The sequence below is a fragment of the Bolinopsis microptera genome, chromosome 5, assembly GCF_026151205.1.
Source record: "Bolinopsis microptera isolate Bmic1 chromosome 5, MBARI_Bmic_1.0, whole genome shotgun sequence".
Taxonomy (NCBI): Eukaryota; Metazoa; Ctenophora; class Tentaculata; order Lobata; family Bolinopsidae; genus Bolinopsis; species Bolinopsis microptera.
Window position 1 is genome coordinate 20,242,711 of NC_087076.1, and position 23,824 is coordinate 20,266,534.

General features: G+C 38.2%; 1 protein-coding gene across 3 annotated transcripts; it reads left to right on the plus strand.

Moving 5' to 3' along the window:
• Positions 1-1,168: 1,168 nt before the first annotated feature.
• Positions 1,169-23,203, plus strand: LOC134815126 (chromo domain-containing protein cec-1-like). 3 transcript variants are annotated; one of them, XM_063823621.1, is made up of 11 exons: positions 5,082-5,214; positions 5,890-5,971; positions 6,165-6,243; positions 7,500-7,577; positions 7,862-7,907; positions 11,123-11,188; positions 11,585-11,621; positions 17,904-18,067; positions 21,722-21,928; positions 22,087-22,213; positions 22,418-23,203. In XM_063823621.1, coding segments are annotated over exons 1-9 (648 nt in total). In that variant the 5' UTR covers positions 5,082-5,119; the 3' UTR covers positions 21,723-21,928; positions 22,087-22,213; positions 22,418-23,203. The 3 variants fall into 3 exon arrangements, with proteins under 3 accessions (XP_063679689.1, XP_063679691.1, XP_063679688.1); XM_063823619.1 differs by lacking the exons at positions 5,082-5,214; positions 5,890-5,971; positions 6,165-6,243; positions 7,500-7,577; positions 7,862-7,907 and adding exons at positions 1,169-1,300; positions 15,784-16,359; XM_063823618.1 differs by lacking the exons at positions 5,082-5,214; positions 5,890-5,971; positions 6,165-6,243; positions 7,500-7,577; positions 7,862-7,907 and adding exons at positions 10,456-10,694; positions 15,784-16,359.
• The last annotated feature ends 621 nt before the right edge of the window (positions 23,204-23,824 follow it).

The window sequence follows — 23,824 nt, forward strand, 5'->3', positions numbered from 1 at the left end:
GAGTTGCAGGGAGGATTGTGGGGGGAGTTGCAGGGAGGATTGTGGGGGGAGTTGCAGGGAGGATTGTGGGGGGAGTTGCAGGGAGGATTGTGGGGGGAGTTGCAGGGAGGATTGTGGGGGGAGTTGCAGGGAGGATTGTGGGTGGAGTAGCAGGGAGGATTGTGGGGGGAGTTGCAGGGAGGATTGTGGGGGGAGTTGCAGGGAGGGTTGTGGGGGGAGTTGCAGGGAGGATTGTGGGGGGAGTTGCAGGGAGGATTGTGGGGGGAGTTGCAGGGAGGATTGCATGTTACTATAGTACTATGTAACTCTGGTGGTAAACTACTGTCAGTATTTGATTGGTGCCTGGTTTGTTAGTTGGGATTATCAGACTTTACAGTACGGCGCAGTACACTTGACACACTGTGATCATGAAAACAGGTCATTTCTACATCATAATTAGACCAAGGCTGCTTTAACTTTGAACAAATGCATTAAAATCGTTCCCACACAGAAATGCCATATATTTCACCCGTATTGCAGCTTGTGTTCTATTGTACTTGTCTACTGTCCTCTAACTTTTACCCACATAGATTATAAGATTAATCTAAGGAGCTGTATTTTACTGTACTCAAGTTGTTGCAACATACTAAACTTAGTGCATTCATCCACGCCCGTCCGATTCATAAACCGCCACCGTGATTCCGTATTACAAGTAACCGGGCAGATCACCTTATATGGGCATCACGTGAGATATCAAAATCCGTATTTGGATAATTTGTACTCTTAACTACAGATTTGCCATTTTTTCGTGTTTAAATCACGATACAGTTTAACACTGTACTAATTCCTTAGCGCAGCATTTAACACTTGGCGATCTGAACGGTCGCTTTTCGGGGATTTGATGTGTTCTTTGGGGTTTTATTAATATTCCCTTTGGAGTTTTGATAATATTCCTTATGGAGTTTTGATGTGCCATTCGGGGTTTTGGTGTGACCTTCTGGGCGTTTTTAAGTTGCCGTTTGGAATTTGCATGATCAATATCGATGAGGTTTAAGGTAAATGCAATATTCACTATTATAATAAGAACGACAACTATCATTATACACATAATATATATATATATCAATTTGTAATGTCAAGTAATGTTAATTAAATGATATCATAACTAATAAACTATGTGTCTAGGAATGACAGAGCTGTTGAGTGCAGAGCACATGTTTATAGCAGATCCTTCAGTTTTCACAGTGGAAAAGTTGCTGCGCAAACGAAAGCGGCACGGTTCATTCGAGTACTTGGTGAAGTGGCGGGACTACAACTTCAGGTCAGTAGGTTTACATTTTACTGTCTAAATTTCACTTTTCACGTTCACTGTCACTTTCAAATCCATTTCTACATTATTCATCTGAATTTATTTACACGTATTTACAGCGTGTTACAAAATGCATGACAGCTGGCGACCTTGCGAAGCGGAAAGTCGCCAGAATTAAAATAGTGCGACCTTCTAAGTTAAATTTGAATAACAAAACCCCTGATAGTTTTATCGATTTTTTATTCGACCTGTGAAACTTCGAAATTACAGTGCGTTAGAAACGAGAGCAGCGCCGTTTTAGCGCCGTTTTAACACTAGAATAGCGCTTAAGTTAGGAAACGTCGAATTAATTAATTTAATTTGAAAACACATCTTACCAATTGGGTAGTTGTAACCTTTTGCGATGCATTCCTCGTTGATATTCTGGAACAGCAGACTATAAAACAATATGTTACGTTTAAAATACTCGCGCGTTTCAGACTAAAATAAAGATCTCGATCAAATTATTTATTTTGAATTTAAAAAACTTAGAACAGAATTACAGGACGATACTTCTATTCATACAAATACAAATTCAGCGGAGATTTGATGATTATTTTTTGCAACCGTTACGTGGCTTACAATATGAATAATCGCAATAAGTAAACAATCACATAGATTAAAACAAGAAAACTATCTAATCTCGATAAATAATTAACTGCTTTGGTATAAATTGGTAACATATTGATATAACCACTGTTTAATAATTTGACAGTCGAATAAAAGGTTGGAGATCATTATAATATTATTTATGATAGAAGGAGGGGTGTATGCCTGCAATGGAGATTGGAGGCTGATATTATTATTAAGTCGCTATAAATGTCCGATAGCACTCCTCTGTGTAAGAGTTACAATTAGTTACAGATACATTAAGTTGGTTAGCTGTTATCTTATTACAGCTAGCAGAGACGTGCACCACCGCGATTCGCCGCCGCTGCCAGATCAACAAATACATCAATAATATGTTACCGATAAATTTGTGATGGTCCTCAGTCCCAGCAAGTATTCAGGGTCTCTGAAAACTGATTTTTGTAGTGAATACAGACGTAATGCGTAATATTTTATTATGTCTCTGCCTAAAACTAAAACTAACACGGTGCAAATCTCTGCTTTTTTTGAGAAGCTAATTCGATACTCTGAGTATGAACATGAATGAACATTAACAGACTGTAGTATGTAGATTTACTGGCACACGCTATTGTTTCCACTTGTAGTTCAGAGGAAAGCTGGAGACTTGGGGGAATAGCAAAGGGCATGGCAGCAGTCTTGCACAATGAAATTGCTAATAGTTAACATTACTAATATTATTAGCAGTTATAGAGCAGTGTGAGTACACAGGTTGCACTAGGAGCTGTCAAACTGGGATGAGATGTTGCTACAGTGCAGTGGGCACATGTAATTGTACAGTACGTGTTTTTTGTCGATCTGAGTGCGGAATGATAATTATATCTTAATCTTGTTCTGTTTACTGTGGGACGTGGGTAGTTGTATGTGACATTGTGACAACGCAAGTAAACACAATTTCCCATACCACGTACGTAAACCATGTGTGTTACACAAGTTTCTTAGTGGCCCCACAGATTTCTTGGAAAGTTCAAAACATCCCGTTATCTGGTATCCTGTTACGTACTGTTACAGAGTTAACTATAACTATTATAACTACTGTATTGTTATCTTACCTAAAGCTACTTCTGGAGTGGAAAGTGCAATATTTACAGAACTATCAAGGTATTGTAATTAATGAGTAATTTAAAATGATACAATCATAACTCAGGATGAACTTACTCGGACTTCGGAGTCCGGACGTGACATTTGTACTGTACCCGTAGGACAAATATGGGATTGAAATAATCCAATTACAGTTTGATATTGTGGAATGAACCATCCTTCCGCGGAACACATTTGCTGAATCTCATGGGATTCTTGATTCAATTCCAGTTAAATTAACTGTTGTATCCCGTACCATTCTGATTGAAAAACGGACAAGAGCTTTCGTTTTTCTGTTTCTGGAAATTGTCAGGAGCATATCGTGCAGATTGAGATAGTTCTCGTTGTTCAATGTTCATGCTGTTTTCGAAGTCACGACTTCTTTTATAGTTTGCTGATTTGTTTATTTATTTTGAACTGACCTCAGCTTCTTTATAGCTGAAGAGTATTTAGTTTGAAGTTGAATTACTTTCGTTTTATTTTTACACGTTTCACACACGTACCGTTTCTCATTTACGACGAAAAGCCCCTTTTCGAAACGGGCTTTTTGGTTAGCTTGCAAAAAAAGGTAACTTAAAAAGCCCGTTTTCGTTTTGAAATGGGCTTTCCAAATGGGAAAATGGGTAAATGGGCTTTCCGTGAAACGTGTCAATTTGACAAACTGAAACAACGCTCCAGGGCTGTACTACAGTTTACTATTTGTACACAAATCTAAGCGAAATTATCTCAAAATAGCCAGCTGTTATTTAAATTCTCTGATCTCCGCAAACCCGGAAAATAATTAATTATGTTAAGGCCGTAAAAAACTGAGTTGAATGTACAGTTATTCCAAAAATGTGATTTGCTAATTACTGCTACACAGAAAAACACAGGACCCAGTTACAAGTATGGCAGAGATCTCGTTAACTGAATAGGTATGGCCTAAATCAATTAAACGAGTTGACGGCCTACCATGGATATTGGACGGTTATATAAATAAGATCCCCGGGGTGTCTGAATTCTGGCTGGTTAGGAAGAGGCTTCCAAAGCCACGCAGCAGCTTTTAGTACAATAGGTACAAAATGTCAAATAATACCTTTAAGGGGTTCACCCTAATCGTTTTGCATGGAATTCTCAAAATCAATGTAGAATCGTATATCGAACTCAAGTTTTGGAGTGGAATTTTGAGGTAAGCCTCTGGCCTTTAAAAAATTGGCGGCCAAATTATGAAATTGTCAGCTTTGTCATCCCGTGTGATATGACAAATCCTGACGGCATTATTCCACGTACACAGTGAAAATGTTAAGAGCTGGTATGGGGCTATGGAGCTGGTATGAAGATATCAGTATACTTCTGGAGAACTGGATATGGATTGGAATGTTTGCAGGGATCCCCCCTTCTAAATAACCTGCCCCGAAACTAGAGGAATAACGAGATTACAATCAGACACTGACTAAAATCTAATCTATATAATTATAAGGGCACAAACCAAGACAGAAGTAAACCAAGACATTGCACATTACCACAAGCATTGCACCCTTGATTATCTTGCTAACTGACGGGTTATAATAGCACTTTTGCGTTTGGTTTTAAGAACTCGAAATTTAAGGCTTTTTGGTACGCAGTGTGTAAGACTTGATCTGCTATGAATGTACGGAATATCTTATCAGTAACCGTATTCACACTCAGAATTGAGTTTAGTCATTTTCCGATACGAGATTGGGGACGGGTTCTATAAACAAACAAACAAGGGTGAAGCCGCAATTTCATTTAAGAATATCTAAATGTTTCCTGAGAAAAGTCAGCCTTGTTTTCCGTTTCCACGAAATCTACAGTCACGTTACGTTCGGTAATATCTAAAAACGGTGGAAACGAGAAACTTACCTGTCTAGTGTCTATTCTCAGGAAATATGTTTAATAATGCTTCCGTTGCTTGTAAAGATTTTCTACTCTTCTTGCTTTGAACGTTTAATTGACAGTGTCGGATGTTGAGTTGCTGCAATTAATTCATTTCAACTTGCCGATTTTACTTTCTATATAATAAGTAACCAGTTATTTTCACTTGCTTATTTTAGTTGTTACTAAAGTAACCTGTAGAAACGACCTATGAGGATGGCAATTGATTTCCCAGGGTGGGTCTGTCCAGCACCATCGTGTGAGACCATGTTCAGATACAGGGCGGATATAGACAAGCACTTAAGGTAAGTGAAACGTTATTTATTTTATGGTAAGCGGACCGAATTCCTAACGCCAACCTGTTCAATCAACCTTACCAACCCGGTTTCATGTATATAGTTTTATATTGTACCCGTTTCGATACTGTCCATACACTAAAATAGGGGGGGGGGGGGGGATCACGAGTATTTTAGAGAAGTTTTGAATCTGAAAATTCGACCATTTTCGCCGGGAATACTCAAAACTGTCTCAAAAATTATTTTTGAATCTGAGAAATCAGCATGGATTTCTCATTTTCTCAAAAATTGTCCGCTCAAAAATCATTTTTGAATCTGAGAAATCAGCATGGATTTCTCTTTTTCTCAAAAATTGTCCACTCAAAAATAGCGAGATACCAAATCATTCTTCATATCAGTGCAATGTGGTCCAAAAATTTAAAATACTCAAAATCAATTTTTGAGAATGAGTTTTCGCCTCTCCTGGAAACTTTTCTCAAAAATACTCAAAAATAATTTTTTAAAATGAGAATTTGGTATTTTCGTCGGGACTCTCAAAAATAGTCATGACCCCCCCCCCCCCCCCCCCCCCCCCCCCCCCTAAAATAAGTGAAATTGGGCACTTTGAGGATCAGGAACATAACACTAATATTTACGTGTAAATAGTAACCTCGAACAGTCAGGTTAAGATTAAATAAACCACAGGAGCTCACACAGGGGTGAAAGACACGTAACCTGCAAGCCAGGGTGTGATGAGGTCTTTACAACATACGACTCTCAGAACAAGGTTAGGAGGTTTACTGTTAGAGCTGGCTGGCAGAGTGGCAGGTTGCTGAGCTGGTGATCGAGAGGTTGCCAGTTCGAGTCTCAGCTAGGGCACCTTACTCAAGACTATTATTTACAATACTGTAGTTTCTCAGCTGTTTGAATTGATAGTATAAGATTATTGTTGTGTCTGAGTATATATCCTGGTATTTCAGCACGCACTGGCAGTTCACAGGACCAAATTTTACAAATGTAAGGAATGTGTGAAAACCAAGGAGTTCGCAACCCGATACAGTAAGTACTAAGTTACAGCGATTACTAAGTTACAGTGATTACTAAGTTATAGTAAGTACTAAGTTAGTCCTAGGACCGATCCTATTTATTCTGTATATCAACGATGACTTGAACAGCATTAGCTATAGTAACGGATTCAGCTTTGCAGACGACACAAAGCTGATTGGGGCTATCCGAGGAATGAGTATTGAGTAGTGTGGAGTTACTGCAAGATGATCTGAACATAGTCATCGAGTGGTCACGTGTTAACAACATGGAGCTACACGAACAGAAGTTTGAGGTTGTAAACTACCCCCTGAACGGATCAAAAGCTCTAAGAGAGCTCCCGTTCTACCCAGAGACTGTTGAGTATACTACACCAAAAGGACACTCAATATCACCACAGGAAACTGTCAGAGACCTTGGAGTGTATGTTAGCAGCAGTAGATCATGGGGTCCTCACATTGAGAAGACAGTTCAAGGAGCTAGAAAAATGGCGGCTTGGACATTGAGCGCCTTTAGAGACCGGTCACAAGTAGTCATATGCTGACTTTATACAAAAGCATGGTTCGCTCCAAGCTAGAGTACTGCTGTCCAGTCTGGAACCCTGCAAAAGTCACAGAGATACAAAAGCTGAAGACTGTACAGAGATCCTTTACTAGAAAGATATCTGGCTGCCGTGATCTCCAGTACTGGGACAGGCTGAAGAAGCTTACGTTGATGTCACTTCAGAGGCGGAGAGAGCGTTATTCTATTATTCATGTATGGAAGATTCTTAATGAACATGCTCCAAACGATACGGGCTTCGAGTTCAAGTCTCATCAAAGGCATGGTATTAAGGCAGAGATCCCAGCCATGAACAAAAGCGCACAGTTGTCTGTAAGAACAGATTACGACAACAGCTTTAGAGTTAGAGCAGCTCAGCTCTTCAACGTACGTACGATTACTAAGTTACAATAAGTACTAAGTTACAGTGATTACTAAGTTACAGTGATAACTAAGTTACAGTGATAACTAAGTTACAGTTATAACAAAGTTACAGTGATAACTAAGTTACAGTGATAACTAAGTTACAGTGATTACTAAGTTACAGTAAGTACTAAAATATATTGATTCCGTTTAAAACGGAAGATATAATATCATTGGACACATTAACCTGGTCTATCATACTATAATTAAAGTATGCTTTGTTACGAAGGATCTTGGTAACTGAGATGAGCTTCTTCTATATTATTTAATAGTAGTTTATTATTAGTAGTAGTATAATTTCACCTCAGGACTGACAAGGCACAAGCAAGAAGTACACACTAGACGACGATTTGCGTGCGTTCTCTGTCACTTGAAGTTCAAACAGAGTAAGCCAAGCTAGTTAAATTACATATTATATACACACAGGTGTTGGAAAGTGCTTATCTAAAATACTAAAATAAGGGTCTCATACTTCTGATCACATAATCTGTTAAACAGTTCAGATAATGTTGTGTATCAAAATGTCACTGTTTCCTTGCGAGATTGAACAATGTTTTATTCAGATAATTTGTAAATATAATAAGCTCTCAGTACTGTTTATTATACATATCATATAAGTTATGTTATAAGTAAAAATTCTTATCTGTCAAATTATTCATTTATCTTCTAGGAGGACATTTGAAGAGGCACCTTCGGCAGATCCATCATCATAAATGGTGAGCAAAATATTTTGTAAGACGATCATTTGGCACACTCTAGATGGTCACTTAACGGTCATTTGGCACACTCTAGATGGTCACTTAACGGTCATTTGGCACACTCTAGATGGTCACTTAACGGTCATTTGGCACACAAAATGATTCATGTATAATTTCTCCAGAGTCTAGTTTAGTTTCAAAATTCTCCTTAACCGATGAACTTAGCATCATTCTACGACATGTTATAGTAACATTCTCCCAATCTTAAAACGGTATTTTCTCTAATAACTATCGGAATAACAATTAACATATTCCATCTGGTCTTTATTCTTTTATGACAATCTAGGCAAACTATATATAAATATATAATGATAAATATATAATGATAAATATAAGAAAAATAAACTTATTGTTAAACTTGTCGGCATATTGGGATTTTAAACACGTTTACGAATGTTAACAATGAACAATATGAAGCTAAGGATGGGAATCATATATAGGCGTCATGAAATAAAACAGAAAATCGATCCTGCTGAAACTTTAAAGTTAGCTTGTATATCATTATATTTAATCTATAAATGAAATTTCAATGGTTGCAAAAATAGAGATGCCAACTTAGCAACTCTGCTGATTTCTAACTAAATTTGCCATTCGGAGACATTATATTAACAAGTTTTCACAACTTCACTATTTAATTTGCTGTGCTAATCAAGAGCTAACTAACTAGAAATCTTAGTTACTATCCTTGACAAAGAGAATGGTTTATAAGTTCTAAAGAAAACTTACTGAAATATATCAAAATATATGGCTTCAATAAGTATACTATCATTTAGTCTAGGTTATCTATTAAATTACATTTTGGAAATTAATTATGACGTATAAATGAGATTTACTAATTGACAAAAAGATGCCCAATATCAAACAAGTAATAGTAATAATTATACTCGAAACTTTCTAGTATTTAGATAGATAAATAATAGAGATACTTAATACGAAAAGGATGAGTATGTTAAATGTGACTTTGGCTACGAAATCGTTGTTATATTAACTTGACGCAGTCAATATAATAAACAAACAACAATACGATAAACTATGTATAATAAATAAACAATAATACAATAAACTAATAAAGAAATGAGAAATAACTCGCTCGGCTTTTGCTTGAATCATGAAACTTGATAACGGTGGCCTACTACCAAACAACATTGCGGAAAAAACGTTTTTATAAATTGAGTTATACATCTAAAAAATGAACTTGCCGAAAAATAAACATTCAATTATGAAGCAACCCTGTGCCGCCACGATGTTTCAACCGAACAGACACGCGTGAAATAATGTGCTCCACTCGCTTCATGGTTTCACACACCCCACAGTCAGTGTAGGTTTACTTTGGCGCGCTCGTTAGTCACGTGACTCAAGCTAGCCAATCAGGATGCAGCATTTCAGTCACGCGAGCCAATCATGAGCGCGCCAAATCGTCTGATGTTCGAACTTTCGAAGTCTCGAACGTTCGATCAATTGCATTTGGTTTGGTTTGGTAGCAGTAAAGGGGGACGCGTCCCGCGAGGTAATTGTTCTACAGTCGTAAAATCCTTTTTATCACCATTTATGAATCTGTAGGCTTCACTTCGCCCTGGGTAGCGAAAAGTGATGTCACGACCGTTCAAGATATGTTCACTTGGATGATGGATTGTTGAACACAGTTGACGGATTTAATATGCAGTATCATCAGCTTTTGAACTGTCTTAGATTTATCGCACCAAAGAATTTGTCTGCTCCGCTTATTAAATGAAATCATTTCTATCAGTTATAGTCACTGCTGGGTTCTAGCCTTAACCTTCCAGCCTTTTGAGCACCGACTCCTAGTTTGAACCCAATATTTTCCTCATTCTATGTGTCGAATTCATCATTAAACTTGACGGTATTAAGTGCCATTCACCAAGACTTAACCATTATCTTTGATGAATTTATCAATCAAATCACAGAATTTCGATCAAGCGTGCCAATGCCCAATAATTTGTGCCTAAAAAATTTTCTGCTTGGAACTGTCAGCATCGAAAGTTCACTGCTTTGATTTTGTTTCCAAATAACCCCAAAGTTGGTTTGTTCTTACGGAACCTCTACAGTGCAAGTGTAGCCTCGATCTCTTAACTAATCGCATTTAATCTTTATCGTATTTTAAAACTTTATCTGCAGAACATATCTGGTGAATTGTTTTACTGTACCTTTGAATTCTAGAACATCAGCTTGCTTCACGAAATGAACTGCCTAAATAGTACTGTTGTGTTTGGTAACACCCCCTGCCCGTGTATTTTTCGTGAATTGAACAAGAATTTGACTGCTCAGCTTTCCTTAAAATTCAAGGATTGTTGATTGTATTCAGATTGGTGCTGAGTTAACCTTACCTTTCATGAGTTTCACTGCCAACCACAGGTTTTTTTTTGCCATCTTGGTTATATCTCTTGGTCATTGGTGCCCAATGCCCATTTCTCTCTCTGCTGATTTCTGCGTACACCCCATTTTATAATTATATTTGATCGCCTTTCTAACTCACTGTGACAGATTTTGCCAGGCCATGTCAAATTCAGCCAATAAACCAAACACAATAAAGCTAGAAGTTGAAGAACCCCTTGAATCCCCTAAAGGAACTAAAGGTTCAGGAGATGTGAGTCCACTGAAGCCCCTGACTAAAGGAAGTGCTCGTAGAAGGAAGACCTCTGGAATGAAGCATGTGCGGTGTGATAACCTCTACTTCAGATCTAGCGGGAGGTTTACTTGGAGGGAGCTCTCCCTGAAAACTGCAAGGTAACAAGTTGGACTGTTTTAAGGATTGTTCAGAGCCAGGTGGTTATAGAATACCATGTCAATTTGCTTGGTTTCCCGTCATTTGCCGGACTAGGAAGCATTGTATACGTATGTATGACCGTATGTCATGGCTTTTGCGCCTACATTAGTTCTATTCTCCAAATAGCGAACATTTCGCGCCAACATTTTGAATCCAATCAACTTGATTGAAATTTTTTTTTTAATTTGGAAATTTTTCGGAAATTTTTTATTTCTTTAGCCTCCCTTGACCACCATAATTCGCGTCATCATACACAATGCACATTATTCATTCAATTTATTCATTTATCAATCATTTTCAAGTTATCATATTTATAACCTGTTAGATTTATTTTATATTCATGACATTTGCTCATTGCTGCAGTATAATGAAACGTCCCAATTTACAGGTTCAACACATGGGAACCAGAGTCTAACATACTGGATCAGAGGTTACTGGACGAGTTCGAAGATAGGTAGGCATTCTTCACATTTTAACCTAACCCATTTTATGTTGGAATTGTATACGCCTGTAAAGGGTGTTTCAAGAGTCCTGTAAGGATTTACTCTTTGATTATCATTTTCCTTTAAATTCTGGTACTTGTATCATCTGAAAATAAGACGTGTTTAAATAAAAATGGTTGTTGATTTTATGAAGGAGCAAAATTATAAAACGGGTTGAATGCGTCATTGAAATTATTTTCTAACAAATTGAATTGTTACTGTTGTGCTGAATTGTTTTTGTAAATGATTAATATAATTAGAAAGAAACTCAGCAACCTTAATAACCAAAGCACAAGAAATGCACGAAAAGCTCGAATGAGAAGAGTAGAATATCTCAAATCCATCGATGCTGACAAAATCTCTTTCAGATGCAGGAACTCCGGGGACCTCTTCATTAAAGAAGACGTAAGTAACTTTATCTGAGTTCGTTTGTTTTACTTTTAGTACTCGTTTATTTGTTTTTGTTTTGGGGATTTTGCTCGTTTTATTGTTAGAGCTGCTCGCAAGTTGTTCTGTTTGGCAGTGAAGTTGTTTGCCTTGTGTGATAATTGGCAGTGAATAAGCAGTTTAGTTTCTGAAGCTATTTTAGATTTGTCGTCATGAGCTAGCAGTCCATTCGTCATCACATTGTTTACATTCTTATAACGGAGAATAAACTGCTCGTCTAGTTTTGTCTTTTGCTTTTTTCAGTGATTTAATAGCGCTGAGGTTTAGTTAGAGACCATTATCAACTTATTCCACCAGCCCTTGTTCTTTACGTTACTTTTCATGCGTATGCTAAGTCTTTGACAGTTTAGTCATTTTAGACAAAATTCGTGATTTCTAGACTATTTTTGAAATAAAGTCCACTTTCTATAAGGGGTGAAATATGATATAAGATGTAATAAGCATTATGATATAATACCTTATTGCATGAAATGTATACCTCAATCAAGTGTTCCTCCAATGTTATGTAATAAGGTAAACGATAAACTTGTCATCACTTGAACGCGATTTGTTGTTGTGTGTTCATTCTAGTATCTGACAACTATTTCCTTCTATATAATTATGACACTCACATGACTGCAGAATTTATCACCTAGAATTTGAGAGCACCTGAAATGTAATCCTATTAATTAATTAGCAGTAATTACCCTTAATTAGGGTCTGATAAGCGTGCTAACAGGCGTCTAACAGGGGTCTAACAGCACTACAAAATATGTACACACTAATGAGCCAGTAATTAGGTAAGGAGCGCACTGTGAAGATAAGTATCCAATGACAAATACCGCCCCATTATTCCATATATGGTTACATGTTTTGTGTTTGTGGGGCTCCCCTCTTGTAAATTAATTCGACCTATCTGCAATGTTGTGTAAGCTCTATTTCTGCTCTCCCGGAGGAGCCGGTCTCTCTGCCCCCCTGTGTGTGTGTTAGTGTGTTTGTAACTGTCCCCCTACTCGTTTAAATCAACATCCTAGCTTCACACTCCCACCACCCTACTCTCTCTCTCTCTCTCTCTCTCTCTCTCTCTCTCTCTCTCTCTCTCTCTCTCTCTCTCTCTCTCTCTCTCTCTCTCTCTGTTCTAGTAGTAGCTGTGTGTATTAAACTGCTATAATTGCTGCACATGTAGACTAGTAGACTCGACCTGCACACGCGTATTATATTGTAAGCCTGCTTTGTGAGACGACTCAGAGAGAGGGAGCTTTGTTCGGCTTTGTAGTCTTAATTATAACTCTGCTGTTTTGTGCTCCCGGGATTTATAGTGCATTTTATAATAACTCGCCTGTTTTGTAGTGTATTTTACTATAACTCGCCTGTTTTGTAGTGTATTCTACTATAACTCGCCTGTTTTGTAGTGTATTTTACTATAACTCGCCTGTTTTGTAGTGTATTTTACTATAACTCGCCTGTTTTGTAGTGTATTTTACTATAACTCGCCTGTTTTGTAGTGTATTTTACTATAACTCGCCTGTTTTGTAGTGTATTTTACTATAACTCGCCTGTTTTGTAGTGTATTTTACTATAACTCGCCTGTTTTGTAGTGTATTTACTATAACTCGCCTGTTTTGTAGTGTATTTTACTATAACTCGCCTGTTTTGTAGTGTATTTTCTCTATAACTCGCCTGTTTTGTAGTGTATTTTACTATAACTCGCCTGTTTTGTAGTGTATTTTACTATAACTCGCCTGTTTTGTAGTGTATTTTACTATAACTCGCCTGTTTTGTAGTGTATTTTACTATAACTCGCCTGTTTTGTAGTGTATTTACTATAACTCGCCTGTTTTGTAGTGTATTTTACTATAACTCGCCTGTTTTGTAGTGTATTTTCTCTATAACTCGCCTGTTTTGTAGTGTATTTTACTATAACTCGCCTGTTTTGTAGTGTATTTTACTATAACTCGCCTGTTTTGTAGTGCATTTTATAATAACTCGCCTGTTTTGTAGTGTATTTTACTATAACTCGCCTGTTCTGTAGTGTATTTTACTATAACTCGCCTGTTTTGTAGTGTATTTTACTATAACTCGCCTGTTTTGTAGTGCATTTTATAATAACTCGCCTGTTTTGTAGTGTTTTTTACTATAACTCGCCTGTTTTGTTGTGTATTTTACTATAACTCGCCTGTTTTGTAGTGCATTTTATAATAACTCGCCTGTTTTGTAGTGTATTTTACTATAACTCGCCTGTTTTGTAGTGCATTTTATAATAACTCGCCTGTTTTGTAGTGTATTTTACTATAACTCGCCTGTTCTGTAGTGTATTTTACTATAACTCGCCTGTTTTGTAGTGTATTTACTATAACTCGCCTGTTTTGTAGTGTATTTTACTATAACTCGCCTGTTTTGTAGTGTATTTTACTATAACTCGCCTGTTTTGTGGTGTATTTTACTAAAACTGGCCTGTTTTGTAGTGTATTTTACTAAAACTGGCCTGTTTTGTAGTGTATTTTACTATAACTTGCCTGTTTTGTAGTGTATTTTTCTATAACTCGCCTGTTTTGTAGTATAAGTTGACAGTTAGATAGTTAAACATATTACCACCTCCCTCCTGTTCTCCATTGACATGTTCCCTGTGTACTGAGTGTATTGCAACTGTACTACAACAGTGTATTTAATAACTGTATCCCTGGAATCTGTCACATATTTCCATCTCATGTCAGCACTTGCAGAGCTCGTACAGTCCTGTTATATACAGTGCTTTATTGTATCTCTGTAAACTGTACTTGTAACTGCAGCTAGATATTAGTATTTAGTATACACCTCACAATACCTCTTTGTTTGCAGCAATACTACAGCTCTTGTAGCTCGTACAGCTTGTACAGCTTGTAGAGTTTCTAAAGCTTGTATAACCAGTGTCTTATTGTGTTTGACTAGTGCTCACTATCTTGCTCGCTGTATGTCATGCTCTGCAGCGTAGAAAGTAAGACAGATCTTAGTGTTTTGCTTGTGTTGAAGGTGTGCATCACGATGCTGGTCTGTGCAGCCGCTCTCTGTTAGTGCAGCTCTCTGCACAGCCACTAGTTTACCGTCAGCTACACATTAGCTTCTGTTTTAAACACTAGATTAACTCTTATTTAGATTTCATGTTTGCTGTCTCTCGTTGTCAACAAAGCAGTTATTTTGACGAATGGTGGTTAACAGTTGTGAAATGAAACACCGTGTCTCACTGTCTCACTGTCTCACGGCTACAACCCCTCCTGAGGTCACCTATAAGATCTCTATTTTAACTAAGGTATCCATTACAATACCCTGACTAAAGTATTTCTCTGTTGTTGAAGTACAGAATTCTGTGCTGTGTCCCAGCTTATAGGAGCCGATCATATTACATAACATTATGTACAAACCCACCCGTCCATTTCACTAGCATTTGTATTGTTAGCTGATATTGAGACTCTCTCCAGTCGTGTAACATGTGTTAGATTCAGACCCGACCCTGCAGTATGGGTATGTTTTATCACCAACATATGTAGTTTGTAGAAACTTTCTCTGATTATCATCCTGCTCAGGGTGTACTCATTTAGAAATGGTGTTTTTTAGAATCTTTCAATATATTATTCAGCCAATAAAATACCCATTAAAATCAATCCAATCATTACCGGACCACTTTTGATAGATTTTTCGTTCTAAAGTACGTTTATTAGTAGTACAGTTTTCTGAAGTTGCTAGCATTTCAAGTAGAAATACCGTGAGACCCTCTATCATTATTATCAGATATCTCAACCGCCAATTCTAAATCGTTCCGCCAATTCTAAATCGTTCCACTATACTCTATAGTTAGATTAGAGGACGTTCCCTAACTCTAGAGCCCCTGCTCCTCAAGAGCGATATCGTGGGATTATTTAAAGTTTCAATTGGATTAGTTGTGATAAGACCGTCGCTAAACTATACCCATATTCTTACATTTATTACTGATTATGCTACGGATGCAGATTGCAATGCTCTAAAGTTTTTCATTGCTTGTAAAGTAGCGTTATTATTATTTCAGTCCACCTTGCTCCTCCTAGTATACCTGATCTGATTCCGTGTTAATATCTCATTAATTAAATATATCTACATTACCCTCCATTTCACCTGTACCCAACTGTAGGTATACGACACAGAGATGTCAGATACTGAGAACAACGAGCGCATTGCTAACAGGAGATCGGCTCCAGTTGTGCGCAGCACAGCAAAGCGCACCAAGAAGAAGCGCACTACCAGATCATCGTTCAAGTTGCGGGGCTCACGAGAGAAGCGTGCCCCTGTGGTGAAGTACGAGGAAATAGAGGATGAAGTGGAAGAGAAACTGTCTGACGAGGAGGAGGATCTGGAGGAGGGGGAGAAGAAGGAGGAGAAAGAGGAGGAAGTGAAGGAGGAGTTAACATTAGAAGAAGAGGAGGAGAAGGAGGAAGAAGCACCAGAATCTAGTGTATCAGACCAAGAAGCCGGCTCGTCAGCAGCCAGTCCGGTGCGCAATCTCCGCAACAAGAAAGTAGCTAAACCCATCTCCCTGAGTACAGCCAAAAAGCGCACCCCTTCCAGCAAGTTCTCCAGTCTGATGAAAAGGAGCAGGAAACAAGCCCAGTCGTACGGAATGCAGTTCAGCCGCAAGGAGCTGTCTAATACCAGCGTCTCACCTACCGCATCCTCTGCCAAGTTGTCCTCTGAAGATGGAGATGACCAGGTAGCCACCTTCACGTGCTGTAGCCTAACCTTATCTTTGCATGATTACCTTGTCTTATCTCTGCTAATCAATTCTTTAATTAACCTCTTGTTGTTAAAATCATTGTTTTGTGCCCCCTTTCTTCCCCCGTGTGTGGTCTTACCCTACATTTCTGATTCCAAAGTGATTCTTTATGTGTACTGCTCTGAGTACTTATTATAAGTTCTTTTGCTGTGTTCTTGCTGCACCTTTTGTATTGAAAATGTACAATTAATGTGGATATGATCATAACTTATATATGGCTGATTGGATTACCCTTTGCTGTTGTTATCTAATTTATATAAGAGTGTGCGTGTAATTCAATAATCGCTTAATCAAGAAAACGGTTAAAGTTATAGGACTGGTTTTTGCCGGCAAAACCCTCTAAGAAGCTAAATAATTAAATTTTTTTAGCTCGGCCAAGTGGTTTTGTCGATGGTTTTGTACTCAGTATGATACTAAAATTTCTCACTTCCAATTCCCCCTTTCTATCTCTCTCTCTCTCCTCCCATTACAGCCTAATTACCTGTAATAAAATTACGGAATGAGCCCGCAGGCCGCCTGAGAGTATATTACAACATATTATATTTTATATCACTACATAATAATGTAATTTGGCAGTCGAACAGCAAGATAAATATAAATATAATGAGGGGCTATTGAATACAACACTCCGATAATTAGATCGGAACATTTTACCTCAATTTTCACTAGCCAGTAACAGTAGACAGGCTATGCACGTGCTCAATTCCCGCCAATCATTCCAAATGTTGCACCCTTTCGGCGTTCACAGGGAATGTTTGTTAAGTGCCCTGATCGCAGAGCACTGTAGTTATCTTTACTCTCGGAATTTTGTTATTGGCTCGGTTTTGTGTTTCTTAAAATTTGACAGACTTATCTTGATTCTTGATTGATCGGTCATTTTGTTGCCAGCTGATGCCTAGAGAGAATAATGGCAGGGGTAGGGGGATTAGGAGACGCCGGGGAACAGGAAGCTTTAGTAGAACTGTTAGAAAACGGAAACAGCGTCGTATCAGGCTCGATAATGAATCAGCAGAGCAAACAGAGCAGAAAAGGGAGCAAGATAGGTTGCGTCACAGATACGTGAGGGCACTTAGAGTTTACTTTAAATGTGGATTGAGCGGGTTCATAATTTTGCACCGTTTTAACTGCAACAGTGGAATCCCGGCCGAAGGCCGGGTTGCACTAGTTAATATATTAGCCGGTTAAGTGTAGTGATCAAGATACTGGAACTGAATCATATCTGCAATCAAATAAAATAATGATGTCCTCTGATTTTCATGATCTTAAATCCGATTATCATAATTGTAAAGCTTTACAATAAAACATCTGACTCCGGACCAGTTTAAAGTCCAAACCAACCAAAGTTTTGCTTGGAACAATTTGATCCCAAACTTAATGCTCAGTTTTTAATTGTAACAATTCCAGGTCCGGAATTTAACTGATCTGGAGTTCGTTGTTTCACTTAGCCAAGTACCTGTAGTTACCTTTATGTCTGTTTGCAGGTTGGATCTGACGAGCCTACCAGCGTGAAGATAGTGAAGACAAAAGAGCAGCCAAAACAGAAGAAGAAGAGAGCAGTGATCTTGTCAGAGGAATCTGGAGACTCGGGGAGAAGGAGAGACAGAAGAACGGATCAGAGGAGGGTGGAGACGAGGAGCTCAATATGGTGAGAGTTGGTTTATAGTCATTGTTTATCTAGGACATTTGTATACTGTGTGTTAGGGGGGAGGATTCTCTTTTTTATTTGGGTGGTTTCTATTGTTTTCGGATAGGGGTATAACTATCATGTCATCAAATTATCCCCTCCCCTACGTCAGCAATCCCCTCCATAGACCCGTTGTAATTGGTGCACTAAATCCTCATACCCCGACACTGTTAGAAAACTTATCTTATACGATGTGTCCAAACGTATTTGGTGTCTGTCCAATAGACTGAAATATGATCCCAGGAATGTCACAAAAATGTCTTCGTGTAGTTGAATTCATATTATTATTAATGTGCGATGTCTTGATTATGACAGTAATGAAACCAACACTGTTTGGGGCATAAAATCTTAACCACAATTCACAAGATTACACACAAGATAACACACGAGATTACTCTGCTGAATTTTAACATCTAGGAAGCAGAAAGGCTGTATATCTTTAATTTTATTTGCCATTTAAATCTATTAATACCTGCGGAATGTCAGCTGCTCAACCAATAGAACTCCAGCTCCCAGATCACATGCAAATAACCAGCCAACCCGGGAAGAGGAACCTAATTCCCGGACATGAATGTAGGAGGTGGGCTGCTCTATTACTTAACTCTCTGCTTGCTCTTTGTTGTCTGGGTTTCTACTTGTTTTACATGACGTGAGAGGTTACACAGTTCCTGTATTAGTGCCCGCTAACATATATCATTTAGAGTTATTCTATGATTACACTTCTGAATTCTATGATTAAAAGTGCTCCTTTATAAAGATCACACTTCTGGAGCCTTTATAAGAATCGTAATATTGTGATGTAATGGCGCTTTTCTCGTTTTGATTTCGTTAATTTATACTTGTGGCAGCTATGGCCTCTGTGGTAGATATTACTCCACTGGAACCCGTGAAACAAATAAAGAGGAGGAGACGGAATAAGATTGGAAGTAACCACGAACAGAAAGGACAGGGCCGAGAGAAGAGACCGAACATGACGGAAGAGGAGCAAGAGATTGAGATGGCAGACTCTTGGCAAAGGAGGCAGGATAATGTCAGTAGTATCTCTGAGTGGAAAAACAAGGCTCCTTTCTCAGTGTTCAGTGGAGACAATGTTCTGTTTCAGACAGCTGCTAAATCAACGCCTGTTCACAGCACTGAGGTCCACAGAGATAAAAACAACCAGTCAGAGAGTTCTGAGCTAGAGCCGTGTGGGAGTGGGACAGGGAAAGAGGAGGAGACTGGAACGAGGAGAGAGGAGGAGGCAGGAACAAGGAGAGAGGAGGAGGCTGAAAAGGGGGTTGTTGGGAGGAAGGAGGATGTAAAGACGGGGTTCAGCTGGAAACTCTCCCAAGGAAAGACCCGGATAGTGGTTCTGAGCCCTCTTTCAGTACCACGCACCTGCTAAATCACCTGCTAAATCTAAGCGCAGATATAGGGTAAAAGTTTAGTTTATACTTTATAATAATAAGTTTATTACTTATATAATATGGTATTTGAATGACGGATAATCTTCTTTTTACTATTCTACTTTCCTTAGTTCCGTCATTCATCTTGAAGCTTGATAATAACAACATGATGTATCTTTTAAATTATGTGAATCTTCAAATGTTAAAATATTCCACACAAACGTTTTCATCAAGCTGTAGTGACAACATCTCAGTTGAAGGAATGTAGCCGTAACTTGTATAGCAAAATGTAACAGGCTGATCAGACCAAATTACTTCGGAATCATGATAATTACACCTAGTACACACAGTACACACCTCTTTCATGTGTCTTATAACTCATTAAAGCTTTGAAATCCGTATATAATCTGTATATCTCTGAATATCAAAAGAGAACCTGCACATGGGAATGTGGAGCTAATATTATATAGGAAGTAGAATTGGTCCCATCCGGTTATCCTCTCCTTTATCTGGTATGTTTACTTATGTAACACTGGCCAATCAGGAGCAGTACCTGAGGACACGTGATATTAGATATAGGGTTCCTCTGATAAAGTTCAGATCTGTGTGGAATCGATAACTTTCTTGTTGTTGGCTTGTGTGTTATTTTTAAGGTTAAACAAAATGTTTTTGTGACTAGCATGTGTGCGATTGGGGAGTGCCCAGCAGTAAGTGGTTGGAGCCACTGGGTGTGTCTCTTTTGACTCTAAAATCAGCTGGTGTTTCGCACTATGTAGGGTGGTATCTGATCATAAAATTTCAACACTAACTGCCATTTTTGGCAATAAGTGGTGCTTTTCCTCCGAAAATATGGTTTACCTATAACTGTTAATGTTAGAAACTACTGTAATTTGAACAAGTCTAACCCACCGGGCACCTTGCTTATCTTCCTTATTGTGGTGTGTTTAGACTTGATTCATATCAGTCAACAGGTACTGGGGTCTATTTTTCTTGTCATTAACAGTCTCTATTTTGTTTTCGGTACATTTTAGTTTTATTTGGGTATATTTCGCTTTTAATGTCGTTTTATTTCAGTTTTAGTTTTATTTCAGTTTTAGTTTTATTTCAGTTTCATATCAGAACTTTGCTGATGTTTCCTTTTCTTTATTATCTTATTTCGACAAACTTTAAATATTAGTATGGTTGGGAGAGGAGGAGGTAGGACGAGGAGAATAAGAGGATCAGAATTCAGATATCTCTTCTCCAGAGCCACCAGACGAATACGAGGAGACCAAATGAGACCTAATGAGACCAAATGAGACCTAATGAGACCTAATGAGACCAAATGAGACCAAATGAGACCAAATGAGACCAAATGAGACCTAATGAGACCTAATGAGACCAAATGAGACCAAATGAGACCAAATGAGACCAAATGAGACGAGCAAACGAAACTGCTGAGCAAACAGAGGAAAAGCTACAGTAGATTATATCATTATCATAACCCCATTCCCCGCTCTACTTTCATGCTGGACAGTGATAACAGAGATCTAGTTTTAGGATCTCTTTTTTACATATCTGATGAGGCTATTGAAGCCATGGATGAGATCTATCAAACCTTCATTCCTCGTCAAACGGACGTCAGAAAAACAGATTGAGCTATTAGAAGAGTGGGTGGGCAGGTACTTGCAGTGTGTTAAAGTTTCTCAGATGGAAAGGATAAGGAATTTAAATTGGCTAATGATATCACATTTGTACAGGAGGCTAGAAGGAGTATCTTCAATCTTTATTTGATTAATTGTTGAAACCAGTTGCTAATTGTAGGTCACGTGAACTAACCTCGGCCTCTTGTGGAATTAAGGTTATTCAATCAGTACTTGCAACATAGATGATAGAATACCTGCAGTGCATGCACCAGCCGTCTCCAGCAAACGACCTCGATCTCTGGACGTCTCCAGCAAACATGTAACATCTGGGTCTTTTTGTGTCATGACAGTTATAGTGTTCTTTTATACTTCAACTATTAAAACTGTTTGAATATTAAGTTTTTCACCTCCACTGTTTTTCCAAACCCTCAGCCTGCCCCAGTACCCCAATCCTTAATGCTTAACCTGATGTTGGATAAAGATAATATAGTCATAGTGGGGACATACCAACACGGGTTGGGTAGACAGCATATTGGTCAATGATAAAACTTAAAAGTATGTTTTATTGAGCAGTTTCTCACAAACCCTAACCCCTAATTCCTCAGAAGAGGAAGCGGCCGGCCCGATCCTGCGCAGTACCCTCTGGTTTCTGGGACCCTGTAGCAGTGAAGATAGACAGTGGTATAGACTCCCACAGCGAGAACGAGGACCACAGTATCAAGGAGGAGGACATTATACGTGCTCAGAGGAGGATGAAGAACTTTGAACCTGCTCCTTCTAACCATGAGACCTGCTACACTGAGACCCCCACTGTAAGCGTACTTTATTTATAGTTCCACTTTTAATGTTAGTAATTCATTCTACTTCTTAAGTTGGGTAAGTTGGCTTGAAATGTATTTCTAATCCTAATTTGCGACTTATTTGTAATTTTACATTCCGAAATTAGCGAATAACGTGTTTTATTTCACAGGAGTCGACTAACGGCTGTATAAACGATTTGGGGGACTCCGTGTTTCCCAAGAAGAAGTTCTGTTTACGACCCCCCACTCTGGATCTCTCCAAGAGACCTATCTCAGACTTTGTCTTCAAGATTGACGGTTTGTTCAAATACATCCTTCTCCTGAAAATTCGCTCTCATAAAGTTAACATTATTATGTTGACCTCAAATATGATGTACATATTCAATGCTGTGTTTGTATATAACTAGAATTTGTTTATGTAATCATCACAAGGTTAATTTAATGACACGTTAATTTAATGACACGTGGCTAAAACCACGTGACTAAAACCTATTATCTCAGATCTGTGGGCCGATAAAGTGCACGAATCTTCGGTCAAAGCTCTTGGCTACAGTGTCAAGATCTTCGAGTGCAAATCAGCCAAAACTCTCTTCTCAAACTCAAAGAAATCTACCAAACTGAAAACAGAAGAATCAAATCAGGAACAACTTGGAACATAAAACGAAAACAATTTACCGTCGAATTCAGTTCGTCGGAATGTTCTAGATCGAGACTGGTTTTTATTCAAAATTGTTGTTTGTTGACCACAAGAAGAGTTGATGAAGTTGCTGTGCGCTTGACAGTAAGTTAACGGACTTAGTAATGTTTCTGCTATGTTTTATTTTACTGAATAACTCAGTTACGGGCTGCAATGAAATGATTATTGTTTGAAAGCCTACAAGACGTTAGGTGTGTTTGTTTTTATTATTTAGTTGTTTGTAACTGCTGGCCAGATTTAATCGAACCGAGAACAGAAAGTATTCAGGAATGTATCGTTGCAATGATTTGTCGTTGTTTGGTCATGTCGGAATTGAATTTTTTGGGAAAAACAATTTATAGTTAGTTGACTGAACAGATGTTTCTGATTGATTGTTTTTGATTAATTTCCTGTCAAGTTTTGATAAGATTTTGTTCAAGTTTTAGTTCTGAGCTATTGCCTGTATCCTTGGCAGTAATCAAAGTGGCAGTGGAAAAGCCTATGGATGTGTTGACGCATTTTTTCATAATCACGATTAGACAGATTAATTTTGATTGAACTTTTTTAATTGTTATTATTATTTTGGTTAATTGTTTTCCTATGAAAGTGAAGACTTGTTTTATTTAGACGTCAACTTTCTATTTCGTGCGGGCGTTTGTCTCACTAAACAGGCTACTTCCGGTCTTACTCCTTAATAATAAATGATTATGGATTAGCCACAACCAAATAAGCGTGAGAAAATGTTTCTCTAATTCCTCAGCGAACTGCTGGCATTGGCATTTTCAATGTTAGTCGCAGCCCGAACTTATATTGTAAAAATATTAATTTTCAATTTGTAAGTTACAAATTGAAATACAATAGTATCTGAGATCAATTGTCGATTGTCGCGGTACAATTGGGACTTTTTCGTTAATTCTGCCAAAATTTCCGGATTTTTATAATTTATAAAAATACGAGTTTAACCACCCGGCCCCCTCCCCTTGTCCGGATTTATCCGAAATTCTAAAACCATCCCCCTAGCTCCGTCCCTATTTGCCGGACGTCCTAAGAAGATGGCCCCAAAGTGGCGCGCGCTAATTCAAAAATTTTAGAAGAGTATTTGATTCACGATGTGAATTCTTCGAGCGTGCTAAATCACTCTACAGTCGATCTTCTGGTTGTGATAAACATTGTTTGATGCGCGGCGCAGCCCATGCAGTAGTGCATTGCGCTACATAACAAAACAAAGATCA